General features: G+C 39.5%; 1 protein-coding gene across 1 annotated transcript in view; it reads right to left on the reverse strand.

Moving 5' to 3' along the window:
- kcnh3 (potassium voltage-gated channel, subfamily H (eag-related), member 3) overlaps positions 1-16,279 on the reverse strand; it is a 309,609-nt gene that overhangs the window by 71,274 nt on the left and 222,056 nt on the right. The window contains exons 8-10 of the mRNA XM_057852133.1: positions 12,560-12,919; positions 5,035-5,234; positions 4,389-4,638 (exon numbers count right to left, since the gene is read on the reverse strand). Coding sequence (XP_057708116.1) covers positions 4,389-4,638; positions 5,035-5,234; positions 12,560-12,919 — 810 coding nt within the window. The remainder of the gene's footprint in view (positions 1-4,388; positions 4,639-5,034; positions 5,235-12,559; positions 12,920-16,279) is intronic.

A 16,279-nucleotide genomic window follows, 5' to 3' on the forward strand; every position in this document is an offset into this window, starting at 1 on the left:
GAAATGCCTCAATGAAATTTTTTTTTCTTATGAACGGTTTTCAAAAGCTTTATTGGTGGATTTTCTCAAGTTAAAGCGCCACACAGAAATTAATAAATTTAACTGTGTAAGCAGGATCTGTGTATTATTCTTATTATTTAATTACAGGTGTTTTAGCTCATTTCAATTTATTTTATTTAAATGGGCTATTATTTATTTTATCATGTGTTTATATTTTACAAATGTGATGTAGTATTCATTTATATTGTATATTTTATGTTGTATAACTTTAGTTCCTATGTGAATATTAGTTCCTACTCTTTTTGTTGTGGTAGGAGGGTTTTGTATTGAACACGGGGCTGTGTTGGTTATTACTATAGCAGAGATGACAACTGTAAATCAACAAAGACAAGTCAACTGTGCCCCGATCTACCACTAAAGAGATCTGAGGGACTCAAAAAGTGGGTTACGATTGCATATTAGTTTGAAAATCGACCGGATCCACCGTATTTTTACACGAGTTATTCCGGTCTGCCCGGTCTGCTAGCTAGTAGTATTGACGCAGGAGGGCCGCGTCTTGCGTTAAATAATAGACTCTGCCGTTCTTTTCGCGTGCGTCGCGTTGAGCCGCTTCTGGGACGCGTCTAACACGCGGCCGCACTCTGACTGGTGTGCATTGGCTGATTGACTTTAACGGCCGCGTTTCACTGTGTTCTCGCGGCGGCCACGTTGTCGCGCCGTTGACGTTTCTTACTGTCCTACCGTGTTGGTCCTCATTATAGTAGAGAAGACGGAGTAAATATAATCTACACAAAGAAACTGTAACCCGATTGACTCACAGCCTCGAAAAGTAAGGGTTACATTATGTCAGAAACTCGTTCGGTACGCCTCCGTTCCGAACCGAGCACCAAGTACCGAAACGGTTCAATACATACATACATACATGTACCGTTACACCCTTAGTAGATATTGTAAATGGATTTTTCTTTACCATGGAGAGTATTCGGCGATCATCTGTCACTCTTGTCTTCCGTGGACGTCCAGGCCTTTTTGAATTGTCAACCTCACCAGTGCATTCCTTTTTTCTTAGAATGTACCAACCTGTTGATTTGGCTTCTCCAAGCATTTCAGCTATCTTTGTTATGGATTTCTTCTTTTTTTTCAGTCTCAGGGTCTTCTGCTTCACCTCCACTGAGAGCTCCTTTGAACGCATGATGTGTGGTCACAATAACAGCTTCCAAATGCAAAAAAACACACCTGAAATCAACTCCAGACCTTTTCAATACTTAACTGATGATAGGTTAATGAGGGAGAAGCCTTCTGAGTGAACTACAGCCCTCAGAGTAATTTGTCCAATTACCTTTGGTCCATTGAAAAAGAGGTATAAAGAGTGTAAAGGGCTATAATTCCTAAACCCTTATTCCGATTTGGATATGGAAAGTCTTCAATTGCAGCTGAGATTGTGCACTTTAAACCCATATTGATCATATTATTGTATTTCGTAATGTGTTTTTGAGAAATGCTAAAATAACAAAACTTGTGTCATTGTCCAAATATTATCGGGCCTAACTGTATGTTTGTCTTCTGCTGGCCCTGTGACCCAACCCCAGATTAAGCAGTAGATGATGGATGGATGGATGGATGGATGGATGGATGGATGGATGGATGGATGGATGGATGGATGGATGGATGGATGGATGGATGGATGGAATAGTACGAAAATAAGTCCTATCACATGTATATACAGTGTATCACAAAAGTGAGTACACCCCTCGCATTTCTGCAGATTTTTAAGTACAACCTTTTATGGGACAACACTGACATAATGACACTTTGACACAATGAAATGTAGTCTGTGTGCAGCTTATATAATAGCAGTGTTTCCCACCAATGAAAGAGACTGTGGCGGGCCGCCACAGTCTCGTTTGCGCCCCCCCCCCGCCGAAAAAAAAAAAAAAAGATACTAATCAGATGCGTCAGTCAGCCGATTACACAGCTGTAGCCCACTCCACTCTACTACCCGCGCGAGTGAGAGCAGCATTTTAGAGTAGTATTTTATTTATTTATTTATTTATTCATTTAAGAGACGCAAGGGGAACGAGTAGGAAGAATGGGAGAACGAGCGAGATAGCGAGAGATAGCGGTCGCATGTCGTAGCAGCCCGCTGTTATTTTGTTATTGTTTTTCTTTATTATTGTTACCACAATCAAGTGGGTAAGCAAATACAGACTTCTCTCCTTCTTCCCCATATCCGGGGCATTACAATAGTTTGGATCGGACTTTTCGGCGAAAGTGAGCGGTGGACGGCCGTCTTGGACGGAAAGCAAACTTTGATTGAACTTGCGCAGAGAGGCGGGGCCCAAAATAAAGCCTTGCTCTATTTTCAGAGCGTTGGTCACAGTAAAGTATTTATTAGTTCAAGCAGAGTAAAATGATACATGTTCACGGTACAAGAACGTCGTTTCCGTGTCCATCGATTGGTAAGAAAGGCTGTTTGTACGAGCGACGTGTGGGCGCTCCCGTCGGGGGGACATTTCGCGTGGAGTGGCTATTTTTCGGCACAACACCGACGCGCCAACTTCAGACAATTACGGCTGACGAAAGTTGGATAAATGCGCCCCCCGCCCCCCAATTTCGCGAGCTCTGGGACACTCGAAAAATGACTCTCATACCTCTCCTTGCTAAGTTAATGGTACCTCGATGTGCGTTTGTGTGGAAATTTAGTTCACGAACAACGGGGAAAAAACTATTCACCTTCTCACCGAATCAAGAAAAACTTTACACGGCCATTAGAATTCCCCCAGTCCTGTAAATGGGTCAGTTGACAGAAGGACTGTTATTGTTGTGGTAATGTAGTACTTGTGAGGGTCAAATAAAAAGGAAAAAGGAGGGCCACGACGGCGGTCTGAAACCCGCGGCTCTTGGGCCGCATGCGGCTCTTTAGTGCTGCTTCGGAGCTTTTTTTTTTTTTTTTTTTTAAATGGAAAAAGATGGGGGAGGGAAATATATTTTTTGTTTTAATAGGATTTCTAGGAGGACAAACATGATACAAACATTCTTTCAATTCATTAATATTGTAATGAAGTTAAACTTGTGGTGTCATCGTACAACAGAGTAGTCACGTGGTGCGCTATAGGATCCACTGCAGGGAAAATAAACATTTAATCATGAAGGCTAATTATGTATTTCTAGCCAACTTATTCATTTTTATAGTAGGCTAATATAGCTAGTATTGATAATTATAAGGCTTGTACAAGGCTTTTAATTTTTTGCTGCTCCAGACATACTGTATCAGTTTTTTTTTTTTTGGGGGGGGGGGGGGGGGGGGTCAAATATGGCTCTTTCAACAGTTTGGGTTGCCAACCCTGAGTCACTACGAGATGTAAGTCGTACTATTGCTACGAGAAAAAAAGTCGCATTATTACATAGGGTAACGTAGCTGTAATCAGCAACGCATTTTACATACATGTACCGTAGCTGAGAGCTATAACATTAGCCTAGCTAATGAAATATTTCAAATATATCTTTGTTATGGTTCTTCTTGGGGGAAAAAAATAATGAAAAAAAAAAAAAAATTCGCCGTGGCACGACATGGTGTGGCTGTCCGACTCCGATGCAGCCCACCACCACAGTTTCGAAAAATCCTATGGTCAGAGAGCCTCCCACCACAGTCTCCTAAAATCCTGTGGGAAACACTGAATAGAGTTAATTACTTAAATATCTGCTGAAATGCGAGGGGTGTACTCACTTTTGTGATACACTGTGGAACTATATGAGAAATGACAGACTTGGCGGCGTTAGCACATGTATAGAGAACTAGATGCGAAATGACACGCTGACCGGCGTTAGTACACAGCCGCCATCTTAAAGCAGTAGACTTCTCAGTCTATACAACCTATTTAAGCAGCTACGTACTTTACGTAGCACGTTGCCACCTCTGTTAAAATCAATAATATCAAAAGATCATCAAATCATAATCAATCGAAGAATTTACATATCGTAGCTGCCAGCTAAGTATATGTACAAAAAAAATATATGTATAAATGTTTTCTCAGTGAGCTTTTCAAAAATAAACATCTTTGTAAAGGTGCACTCCTATGGAAAGAAACTTCATCACATTCAAGTTCAAAGACTGATATTTACATACAAGTTAAAAATAGCCCTCTGAGAAGTTCATAAAATTTAAAAAATCATCGAAAAAGTAAGACATTAATTTAAACAATGCAATTTTTTTTTACCCTGCCTTTTTTTGGGACCCTGCCTCTTAAAAGAATCGGAATCGGAATCGAAACGTGGAATCGGAACCGGAATCGTTCAATTTCAAACGATGCCCAACCCTATCGATAAATGACCAAACTCAATGTTAACGGGCCTATTGTGATTGTTGAAGGTAGAACAAGCGCACTCACCCAGTATGGCGAGTACAGTGTTGTCTTTCAGGACTTCCATGGAACCCGAACACACAAAATAGATGGCCTGCAGGGCGTCTCCTTGCCTGATGAGGAACTCGCCAGGTGCGCAGAACGACGTCTTGATTATGAGCGAGAGTGAGCGCAGGCAACCCCTGCTGGCCGACTCAAAAAGAGGGAGTTGTAGCAGCTCCTTGTTCAGGTGCATGGCGATGTCAGCCCGTAGTTCATCTGGGAAGTCTTTCAGAAGCTAAAAAGAGAAGCAGACTTGTCTCAGGAAACACTTTATCAAAACCAAAAGCAGAGCTGCAACGGCGTTTGCTGGATACATGGATTAGTGTTAGCAAACGGTGCTCGCTTTTAATTGTTCCCTATCATCGGTGCCAACTCAACATCAGGTGGTGACAACTCCACTCCTCTCTTCAACCGACTGTCCAAGAACTACAAAGACAATCATTGAACTGCATCCTATGGTGCCAAGTGCACATATGGATACCCTTATGTTTGAACGTGATGTTCGTTATTGACAATCCACCGCGAGCGCCAAGGTCCAATAAATAGACAGTTTAATTCACTTTCGTGAACAGGAATAACCTTGGTTCTAACATTTCACTTTGACATCAAGTGGAAAACTGAATCAACTCACCTCACTGACATCAATGCCGTTGTTGACTGACCAGGTTGTCTGGAAACACTCCAGCATTCGTTGCTCCAAGGCTTTGGGCAACCGGTGCACCCTGATGAAGTCCTTTAGGTCTTTAGTGCGTGTATGGTAGAGCGATCGGCGAGAGTACATCCTCTGGATGATGGCGGTCACATTGCCAAACACCACGGCGTGCATCAGAGCTGTGAGAAGAGTAGTCATTAAAATACAGGCCACAATGGCATTTATAATAAAACCTGCCATGCAATTCAGAAAAAAAAAGAACCCTCAAAGACAGTCAGCCCTTAAATGCTTATAATGATGACCGGACATCCACATATACAAAGACACTTTTTGAAAGCAAAACAAAAGCATAGATGCTGGCTCTATACGAAAGAGATATCAGCGTTGCAAATCGTGCCATGGCACAATTGTGGACCGCTTGTTGGACATTTTATATTATGCAAAGTCAGTGGAGGATTGGCAAGTGATCTGCTTTGTGCTCTCTGCTCTGAACAAACAATCAGAGGAATGACAAAGGGCCAGCTCGCTTCACAAACATAATTTACATGTAATTACAGAGTTGTCAGTTGTCAGCTAATCTAGAACCCTTTTCTCAGTCTGTTGAACATCAAGATCTTAATATATAACTTTTAACTTTTCATTCCATTCCATTCATTGAAAGTTCAGTGAACTGCTGTCCTAACGGGCAACAGCAGCACCAGCAACTGAACATAGCGGCTCCTTAATATATATGGATTAATTTTGTTAAATTCTTTTGCCTCGAATGCAGAATTAGAGTACTGTAGGTACCGTGTTAAGATAATTCATATATTGTACTGTACAATGTATTCTTGCAATTCATTTTTTTTGGTTTCTCTTTTAAGAATCAGTCACATTGCTAATTTACAGAACTCCTGTTTTCAAACGCCCTGGGCAAATTGCATTTAAATGGCTGCCCTAGAGGCTTGGGTCTCCCACAACCTCAGGAGTTTAACACTAAGGAGACTATTGTGCTGGTAACAAATTAAGAATACACTAATTTTCATGGAACAAATACTGTACTTAAAAGTGGGTTATTTGTAGGGGAGAAACAATTCAATTGACAATGACTCTGTTCATCATTGATGTCGCCAGACATATTTCTATGGGGCACATGCCCCAGTATTGATCTGCCCAGCCCCAGCATAAATTTCACAGGTAAAATGAATAAATAAATAAGTAAAATACTTTGGAGTTTTAAGTCTACATAGCATAATCTACAGAATGCGCCTATTTAATATGGTCATATTAGTCTATTCACTCCATATACACAATCTGCACTTGGCTCTGAAATATGGTAATTTATGCACATAACTTTGGCTGTGATAGGCTATGAGATGATACTTCCACAAAAAAACTTTCGGGAGATATGCTGCGTTCATGTGTATTGGGAGATCTGAGTTCCAAAGTTGGAAAATTGTTCTGATGTGTTATAAAGTCGTAATGTGGGATAAAAACATGGTTTCTACATCGAAGGGCAGCCTATTTTAATGCTCCAACGATACACCACAAGTTGAGTGACTGTTTGGCGCTTTTTATAGACACCATGTAAAAGAGAATCATTTTTTTTCATAATGTATTGAAGTGACACATTCGCCATTCACTGGGTCACGCCTTCCCGTAGGGGGCCGTCCCACTCTCCGCTTCATTTATTAGCAGTCGGTCACGTGCGGTAATCTAACGCCGGATTTAGGTTGAAAAAGTATGAAAGCTGTACTGTATACAAACAGGAAGGATCGTCTCAGGAGTGATTTGTTTGAGGATTCAAGGTAATTATTATATTTTTCGTACCATGCATGCATTTTGAAATGTGAAAAAAATCAATGGGGGAAATTAGCCGCTACAGCATAGGCATTACTTCACAATATTTATGTAAAATAACTGCTGACTGCCCGTTTTTTTGCTTTTAACCAAGAATCGAGACTGCTTTACGTCCTACCTATAAATAATTCAGGAATTTAAGCATTTATTCACAAGATTCTTCAACAGAAAAAGCTCTTTCTTTACGTATGGCGGCCGCTAATTTGCTTACTGACTAGTATCATAGTTCGCAATATTTACGTAAAGTAAATGCCAACAGCATTTTTTGCTTTTAACCAAGAATCAAGACTGTTTTACGTCCATATGTATAAAGAATACAGGGATTTAAGCATTAATTCACAAGAATTTTCAACAGAAAAATCTCTTTGTCTGTGATATGGCGGCCGCTAACTTGCTTACTGACTAGCATCATAGTTCGCAATATTTACGTAAAAGAAATACTAACTGCACGATTTTTTTTTTTTTTTTTTTTTTTTTGCTTTTAACCAAGAATCGAGACTGTTTTACGTCCATATCTATAAAGAATTCAGGGATTTAAGCATTTATTCACAAGAATTTTCAACTGAAAAAGTTCTTTGCGTTTCCACTCGGTCAGCTTTGACGGAGATAGGCCCCCTATGAATCGGCCTCGCTCCCCGTATCCCGTCAAGACATTATGAAGTTTATGACCAGGCAGTTAACTGCGGTAAACTACTCTGGTCGCAAATTAAAGTAGCAGATTAGCTGCCGTCCTTTGACTGACTATGAATACAATGACAATTAAATGTGATTTGAGTGACAGGCTCTCACTCATGAGCTTTGTCTAATATTTTGTTAATATGATATGTGGAAATTTGAACTGTGTCAATGCTGCTGTTATTTATTGCTATTTGTTTATAAGACCAAAAGGAATAGAATCAATCTGTATGAATGAATTGGCTAGCTTTGGGATATAACCTCTAACAATTTTGTATGTGTGCTCATCATGATTTCCAGTTGTTTTTCAAACATTTGATTTGTTACTGCAGTCTCTATAATCTGTAACAAGATGTATTATTATTTTTATTATTTCCATTTGACTCAAACAGCATTAGTCTTGCAAATGGATATGAGAAAGTTATTCGCAGTAAGGATAAAACAGCAATGAGGAATGAGAGAGGTAAACCAGGTAACCCACCTAGGCAACATAAACCACTTTTGGGTCACATCAAACTAGTTGAGAAACACTGATTAATTGCATGGCAGTTACAGTGATATATCCCCATTTCTGTCCAGAGAAAGTAGCGCAGCAGAGTGTAGTGTGAGGTGAAGGAGAGATGGAAGTTGATGAGTATGAGCGGTAAGAATGTGCCAAAAAATTGATTATTAGATTCAGCGAGATTCGACATATGACGATTCGATTGCGATTCATAAATGTTCAAAAAAACAATGATTTTCCCCAATAATGACAGCCCGCTGCTAGTGGAACGAAAGTCAAGATACGTCTGCCGCCTGGACACCTAAAGAGATGCACAAGGTTAAGATGGCAGTAGAAGTTACTGAGCGAGAGATTTACTCCTGTTCAAAAGACTAAATGAATTGTGTATGAGACAGGCAAGGACCGGGCGGTCGCGCTTTTGGTCATCTTCTGTGCACATGTTACTTTTTAGACGGAGAGGGGAAGAGAGAGAGTTCATTGCTCTTTGTCTTTCAGTTGTCCGGCAGTAGGTTCAAGTCGTGTTGATTAAAAAATTTCCCTAGTGTGTTACTAAGTCCCGTGTCCGTCTATAAAAGGTGAGTACACGAACCATTTTGTACTGTTTAGCCTTCATTGTTGTTGTTTTGAGATGTTACTATTTAGCGCTGGGCGCTATGCTAATTAGCGAATTCGCTAATGTGTCGATTTGTTCGTTGTTTGGTGGTGTACAAAAGTTACTACAGATGCAAAATGTGTAAAACCAGAATTAGTACAGCGCTAACACTACAGACATGCTAAATAGTACAGAAATCTGTGAAAACAAAGTATATAGGTTAAATATAGTCTTATTTCTGAAGGCACTTCCTTTCCAGGAAATTCATTCCACCAGTGTAAATTTTATCCTATTGGTAAGAGAAATAACTACTGCCTTTGAAACAGCTAATGTTTTTGCACCTTCTCGTGAAAAAGAGCAGCTTAAGGTCAGCTGTGTTGTATTGGCATATTGGGAAATAAGTACTGCCTTTGAAAAGGTTAATGTTTTTGCACTTTCTTGTATAAGAAGGTAAAATAAATAAGTAAGTAAATAAATAAATAAATAAAGCAGCTTAAGGGCAGATTTTTGTTGTGTTGGCGTGTTTCCATCTTTTGAATCATTAGGACATTTTAAATAAATAATTGACATAAATTTGTTTGGCTACTTTATTAATTAATAATGTATGGTGCATCGATAATCGTGATAATCGCGATCATCAACAATACCGTGATCACCGTTCAATCATCGAATCGTTGCACCCTGAATCGTAATCGAATCGAACCGTGGGGTGCCTAAGATGGCATAACAGTTGCAATAATATATCCCCATTTCTGTTCATACAAAGTATAGCAGCAGAATGCAGGTGAAGAAGAGATGGAAGTTGAAGAGCATGAGCAGAGGTGAATTGACTATCACCAATTCAAAATACAATCTCAGCATTCAACAAAGATTTTTGAACAAAATTTTAAGGAGATTTCACGAACTAATTTAGTCCGTCACAAATACACAAATACAAATAATCTTTAATATACCCCATTTTTGTCAAGTGTACTAAAAACAGTAATGAATGAATGGTTACACCTCTTGTTGCAGGTATAATTACCTCTTAGTTGTGTTTACACAAGTAAAAAAGGCTATGCTGTTCCTGGTCGTTCACCATTGTGCAAGTTAACATAAAAATGCCTGCGTGGCGTGTTTCTGCACAGTAAAAATGTTCTTAGCTGTGGCAAATAAAAAGTGACATCCCAGCAGGAATATTGCCATCGGACCTTAGGGACGTAAAAACAATTGTTTTTATTATCTCATAGCATAATGAGTTTGGACACATCTGAAAGAAATTGGTTTTGTGCTCATTCAAAGGATAGGTTAGGTAGGAACCATGAGCATTGTTTTGAAGGGAATGCAGAGCGACCACATGTAGCTCACAGGGAGGATAACATTCAGTAGGATTAATTAAGAGGGCGCCTCCCCTGGGTTCCTTTCACTGTTTCTTCATTTCCAAATCGTCACTTCTCTGCAGGAGTGAGCTCATTATAAAGCAAAGTAAATCATTTTTTTGTGCTTGAATTAATTAAAGAGAAAGCCAAGTGGGAGCATTATTGCATGTACTCGGCAGTACACGATGCTGACATTCTGTTACAGTGATCCCTCGCTGTATCTCACTTCAAACTTCGCGTCTTCAGTTCATCAAAGATTTTTTTTCACTTAAAAAAAAAACAAAAAACAATACAGTGTTTTATACAAAAATGTTAAGAAATATGCATGTATACATGCACAAATCATTGTTTTTTTATTATTATTATTATTATTTTTTATACACAGTGGTACCTCTACATACAAAGTTAATTCGTTCCAGGACCTCGTTTGTAAGTCGAAATGGTCGTATGTCGAGCAGGATTTTCCCATAAGGATACGTTATAATTCCATTAATTCGTTCCACAGCCCGAAAACCTATACTAAATTCTTAATAAATACTGCTGGTACTATTGCAAATAGCAATTACCTGGAGCAAAACAAATCCATTATGAAAAAAATCTGAATAATATAACAATAAAAATATTCATATCAATAATTATAATAATACCTGTAATAATGTAATGAATCGGGTTCTAATGTTCAGATGTATTTTTGCGTGGTGTACCTGAACGCACCGCGTAACTGACATGTCAGAGTGAGAGAGGAGTTTTTACTTTCACTTTTCATGTTCTGTTGTAGGGTTCAGCTGCGGCGGACAGTAGGCATGTCGTGTTGCACAAGTTCTGAAAAAAATGATTAAAAACCTGACGAAGCTGATTTTTTTGCCGATGTTACAATAATAATAACTGTCACCTTAACTTATAAAGACTTGCGAACGGAGGAGGACGCCGAGATCATAGACTGTTTACAGCAGTATTGTTGAGCCAGTTCACCGACGCAAACTGCGGCGCTATCATAAATCATCGCATTTCGAGCATGTCGTCGGATGTAGAAACAAATGGCGAGTCAAATTTTACGTCGGATGTTGAAAAGATCATGTGTCGAAGTGATCATGTGTCGAGGTACCACTGTATATCTCTCTAATATCATGATTATTATATTCGAAGTGTTTAAAAGTACTAATTATAATACTGTATTCTATACATATGGTTTTGTTTGTTTTTTGTTTTTTTAATTATACTTTGAGAAAAAAGGGAAAAACATGTCATATATATCTCTTTTCAATGCTGTTAAATCTGAATAAATTAACTGAACACACCAATACAAAGTACAAATACACGTGTGGAGATACTTTATTTAAAAGGTATTTTGTGTTTTTTGTGTTACTTTTACGTGATGAAGAAGACTTGAGGCCAGTATTGACTACTAAGAGATTTGTGTATGTCGCCCTCTAGTGGTGGCTGCCATTACTGGTGTGTTTACAGCAACCCAGAGTCTGTCAATGTAAAGTTAGCTACTGCTGGCTTTGTGCTGCGGGTGCTGTCACTGTCATACTGCCCGCAGCACAAACACAAAACTCCCTTTAAAATAAAGTGTCTCCAAACATGTATTTGTACCTAGATATTGTTATTAGTACAATGATCCATGATTGCTGTCGCTGAGTAGCCCCCCAACAACAGTCTGAGCTCAGCCAGCTTTCATTTTGTTACTTCTGATCACCGGTCAATGCATATTAGCTAAATATTTAGTTTCACTTGTTTCAACATTTAGGATTTAGATTATACATTTAGATTTAGATAGGAAATTTAGATATAAATATTTATATTTAACAACTATATTTATTGTATATAGTCATGATTTAAATTTTCAATTTATATTTAAAATGTAGATTTAAGATATATATTTCATATTTAAATTTAACATTTAGCTTTAAATTAGATATTTAGTTCAGGATTTCAACATTTAAGTGCAACACTTATTATTTAGAAATAAATATTTAAGTTACTAAATATTGTTTTAAATGTGCAAAACAATTTTCACATCACATTTTAAACACTTTGTGGGGCTAAATGTGACAAAATGTTGCCGTAATCTTCATCATGTGCCGCTTTTCAAACGGCGCCCCAGACTGCATAGGCTCCAAAGGGTTTAGTGAGGGGACAAATTATGCTTAAGATGTTTGGTTGGCCTGTTTTAAAGAAAAAAATAGGAAAGAATTATGTGATGAAATGAAGATATCATTGCATTTTGTTGATAATAGAAATTTTGCCATAAATAGATTAAAGGGCCTTTGATTGATTTGATCAGCATTTAAGAAAATCTGATACATTTCATCTAAAGCAATTCAAAATACAAGGCGATTTTGATGTTTTTGACAATTTTGTTGCGGAAACATTTCAGACATTTGTATAAAATGTTCTTTTAAAAAAAAAAAAAAAAAAAAAAAAAAACTAACATAGCTAATGATTAGCATATTAATTGATGTCTTGCACTGTGATTTCTAGGCGACTGTATGGGTATGTATGTATGGACTGTATTGCTTTAAATGATCCACTTACCGCCAATGAGCATGGTGCAGATAGAGAAGATCTTCTCTGAGTCTGTGTTCGCCGAAACGTTCCCGAAACCCACGCTAGTCAGGCTGCTCAGGGCGAAGTACAGTGATGTTACGTAGCTGCTCCGCATGGACGGGCCTCCGCCCAGAACTCCCAGACCTCCTGGTGACACGCCATCGACGGCTGACGTGTTTCCTCCGTACTGGCTAGAGTTCCAGGAACCCTGACTTGGCGACTCTGAGACTGATCCGTTCCACTGGCTGCTGTTGGCTGAGGGTACGCCAGAGGATGTGGGAAAGAGTGCGGCCAGAGGTGACAAGAAGTAAGGTGTTCCTAAACGCTTGGCCAACTCATGCAGCCAACCTAATAATGAAAAGTAAGGAGAAAGGAGAGAGGGACCATCATCAAAATTTGCCAAATATTTTATGGACAGAAGCTAGAAAAAATATTGATTTCATTTGGTAAATCAAAGAGAGGAACATCACTGCATAACATTGTGTCCTTTTCAATATTGAAGGAAAAAGTAATATAGATCAACTTACAACAAAGTATAACTTTGTTAACAATGTTTTATTTTTGTAACAGAAAGAACTTCAAGCACATCAATTTACCTGAATTTTAAAAAACAACAACCAAAAAACACATCCTAACTGTAAAAATAGACTCAAGGCATAGACTCCATAATACGTTGACGTGACACATTCCCCATTCACTGCGTCACTTGTGGGACGGCCCCCTTCCCGAAGGGGTGCTGTCCCACACTCCACTTCATTTATTAGCAGTCGGTCACATGCAGGGATCTAACACCGGATTTAGGTTGAAAAAGTACGAAAGCGCATCAATTTGCCTGAATAATAATAGATTAGCCACATTAACTCATGAGGACAATATGCTAAACAGTTTGACCATAAAAAACAAAATGAATAGAACAAAAACGACAGTGTCATTGGACAGAGGGAAAGTTTTTATTTTTGCTGCAGGCAGTATCAGCTCCTTTGCTATAGTGTGGGGTTATTTTGTACTGAGCGACTTGGTACGCCCCCTTGTATGAGGCTAACAGTGCTCGCTGGTTTAGTGATGTAACTCTCACAAAGCGAGGCCATTGTTTTCAATATTCGGCACATTTTCACTGAAAAAAAAAATCAAGCGTCATTGGGTTCTAATGTATTGAAGTAATTAATTTGGCTTCCTGCTGTCTGCTGAAAACATTTTTAGCCACAGTAAACAGACTGGTCTTTCCTCATCTCCCATTGTATTAAAAGTCAAAGCCAAAAGCCGAACGCTACTAACACTCCCTTTGCTGTGTGCTCTTGTTTGGTTCAAAAATACTTTGCACTCTCTAAAACTGAGCGCGCCACTGCCACTCACTGAGTGGATGTGCACTTACACGTTATTCTAGTGCGCAACCCCCGGCAGTGCTCTGCGCCCCCCTGGGGGGGTACGCCCCACTATTTGAGAAGTACTGACCTACAGTAAGTGAAGAAACGGTCCAGATATGTATGAGAATTTAGAAATACAAGGCATTTACAGGTAATCCTCGGGTTACGACGGGCCCAACTTACGCGTTTCGGACTTTATGACACCCGAGTCTCGTCTTTTGTTTTAAATGTTGACTTTTGTTGTGTGATGCATGCTTTTATTTCGTTGGACAGGAAGCGAGCGCATGTCCAGTCGCGCCAACCCCACACACGCACACACAGAGCAGCCGAGTGACAGAGGTGGCGGCCTGCGCGCACATTTGTTGCTTGTGAAGATTCCAGAGAAGACGGCTGTATATAACCCCTTTTGTACTGTTTATTGTGCATTTTCAATCGTGGTCGAATACTTGGGGCGATTTATATGATTGTTTCTGATGATGTGTGGACGCTAACTGTTACATGCTAATTGTTTGTTATTGCTGTATCAGCAGCTACAGTGGTACCTCTACATACTAAGTTAATTTGTTACAGGACCTTGTGTGTAAGTCGAAATGGTCATAAGTCAAGCAGGATTTTCCCATTAGAATACATCATAATTCCATTAATTAGTTTAGCAGCCCAAAAACCTGCGCTAAATCCTTAACAAATACTGCTGATACTATTATAAATGGCAATTACATATATCCAAAAAAATATATATATATCAATAAAAATCGGAATAATAATATAATAATAATAATTCCTGTAATAATGTAACAAATCGGGTTCTAATGTGGCAGATGTGCGTGAATGACGTGACCGTGAGATAGGTGCGGTAGAGATTTTACTTAGTCTTTTAATGTCCTGTTGTTGTTGGCGTCATCTGTGGCGGACATTATGCGTAGAAAATAAATGATTAAAAACCTGATGAAGCTGGCAATTTCTTTGGCGATGTTACCACAACAATAATTGTCACCTTAACTTATATAGACTGGCGAACGAAGGTCGGAGGAGGACCGTCGAGATCGTAGACATTCTACGGCCGTATTGTCAAGCCAGTTCATGGACGCGCACATCACGCTAATTTTTTTGTATCATTTCCATCGTCATTTAAACGGTAGGCGTCACCTTTTTTTCACCACCTGCACTAACCTTCTTGGAACCCATGTTGATTTCTCTCACAAGAAAATCCGATGTGCGTCCATCTTGTGGGAAAACTAAGAAACTGCGGCGCTGTCATAAATCGTCGTATTCTAAGCATGTTGTCAGATGTATAAACGATTGGTGAGTCAAATTATAGGTTGGATATCGAAAAGATCATGTGTTTAAGCGATCGTATGTGGAGGTACCACTGTACTTGTAAATGCAATATGAATTGCTGTTATTGAAGATGAGACTGATTTAATTTCATTTTCATTCTGCAAGATGATGTCATGAGCAGCTGAATAAAGTCAGCAAACCACACAGATGTCTGACAGCGTCACTTCGGAGTTTAGCTTGCTGTCCAGCTAGAACTTCGCTCCAGCTTCTTGGCGAGCACAGTACAATGACATATAATACTAGGGATGCAATGATACAGTTAAGTCACGGTTCAGTACGATTTTCGATCCGAGAGATATGATTTTTGATTCAATTCAATACATTTAATGCTCTGAAATAAACAGCGAATCTTTACGACATTGAAGCCGCCTCCTAAAGCTTTTGTCTTTCCTCGCTAGCAATAATCCACGTGTGCTATAAACAAAAACAGCTCCTGCCCAGTTTGGGGGAGGAGGCGAGAGGGGCTGCTAGCGGGGAGGAGCTCTTTCTGTCTCTTTTTTCAAGGCAAAGTGGACAGAAAAAAAGTGCTGTCAGCATTGCTGCAGAGGTTGAAGAGGTGGAGGGTCAGCCTTTTAGTGCTCAGACCATACGCTGCACTCTACATCAACTTGGTGTCCATGGCTCTCCCCCCAGGAGGAAGCCTCATCTGAAGACAGTACACAAGAAAGCCCGCCCGTCTCATCAGACATGGTGCCAGTAATCCATGTGTTTTGTTGACATGTCTTCAGCAAACTGTTTGCGGGCTTTTTTGTGTACGGTCTTTAGAAGAGGCTTCCTCCTGGGGTGACAGCGATGCACACCAATCTGATGTAGAGTGCGGCGTATGGTCTGAGCACTAAAAGGCTGACCCCCCACCAGGGGTCGCGTTAACCGGATATTTTCCGTCGTTGACCGTATTTTTAAAACGGTGACGGAAAAAACTGAAGTCCGTCCGTCATTTTGACAGGTTGCAATTTACACCCCAGACCACAGGGTGGCGAGTTAGCATTTTAATTAGCTATTGTCT

The sequence above is a fragment of the Corythoichthys intestinalis genome, chromosome 12 (genome assembly GCF_030265065.1).
Source record: "Corythoichthys intestinalis isolate RoL2023-P3 chromosome 12, ASM3026506v1, whole genome shotgun sequence".
In the NCBI taxonomy this organism is placed as follows: Eukaryota; Metazoa; Chordata; class Actinopteri; order Syngnathiformes; family Syngnathidae; genus Corythoichthys; species Corythoichthys intestinalis.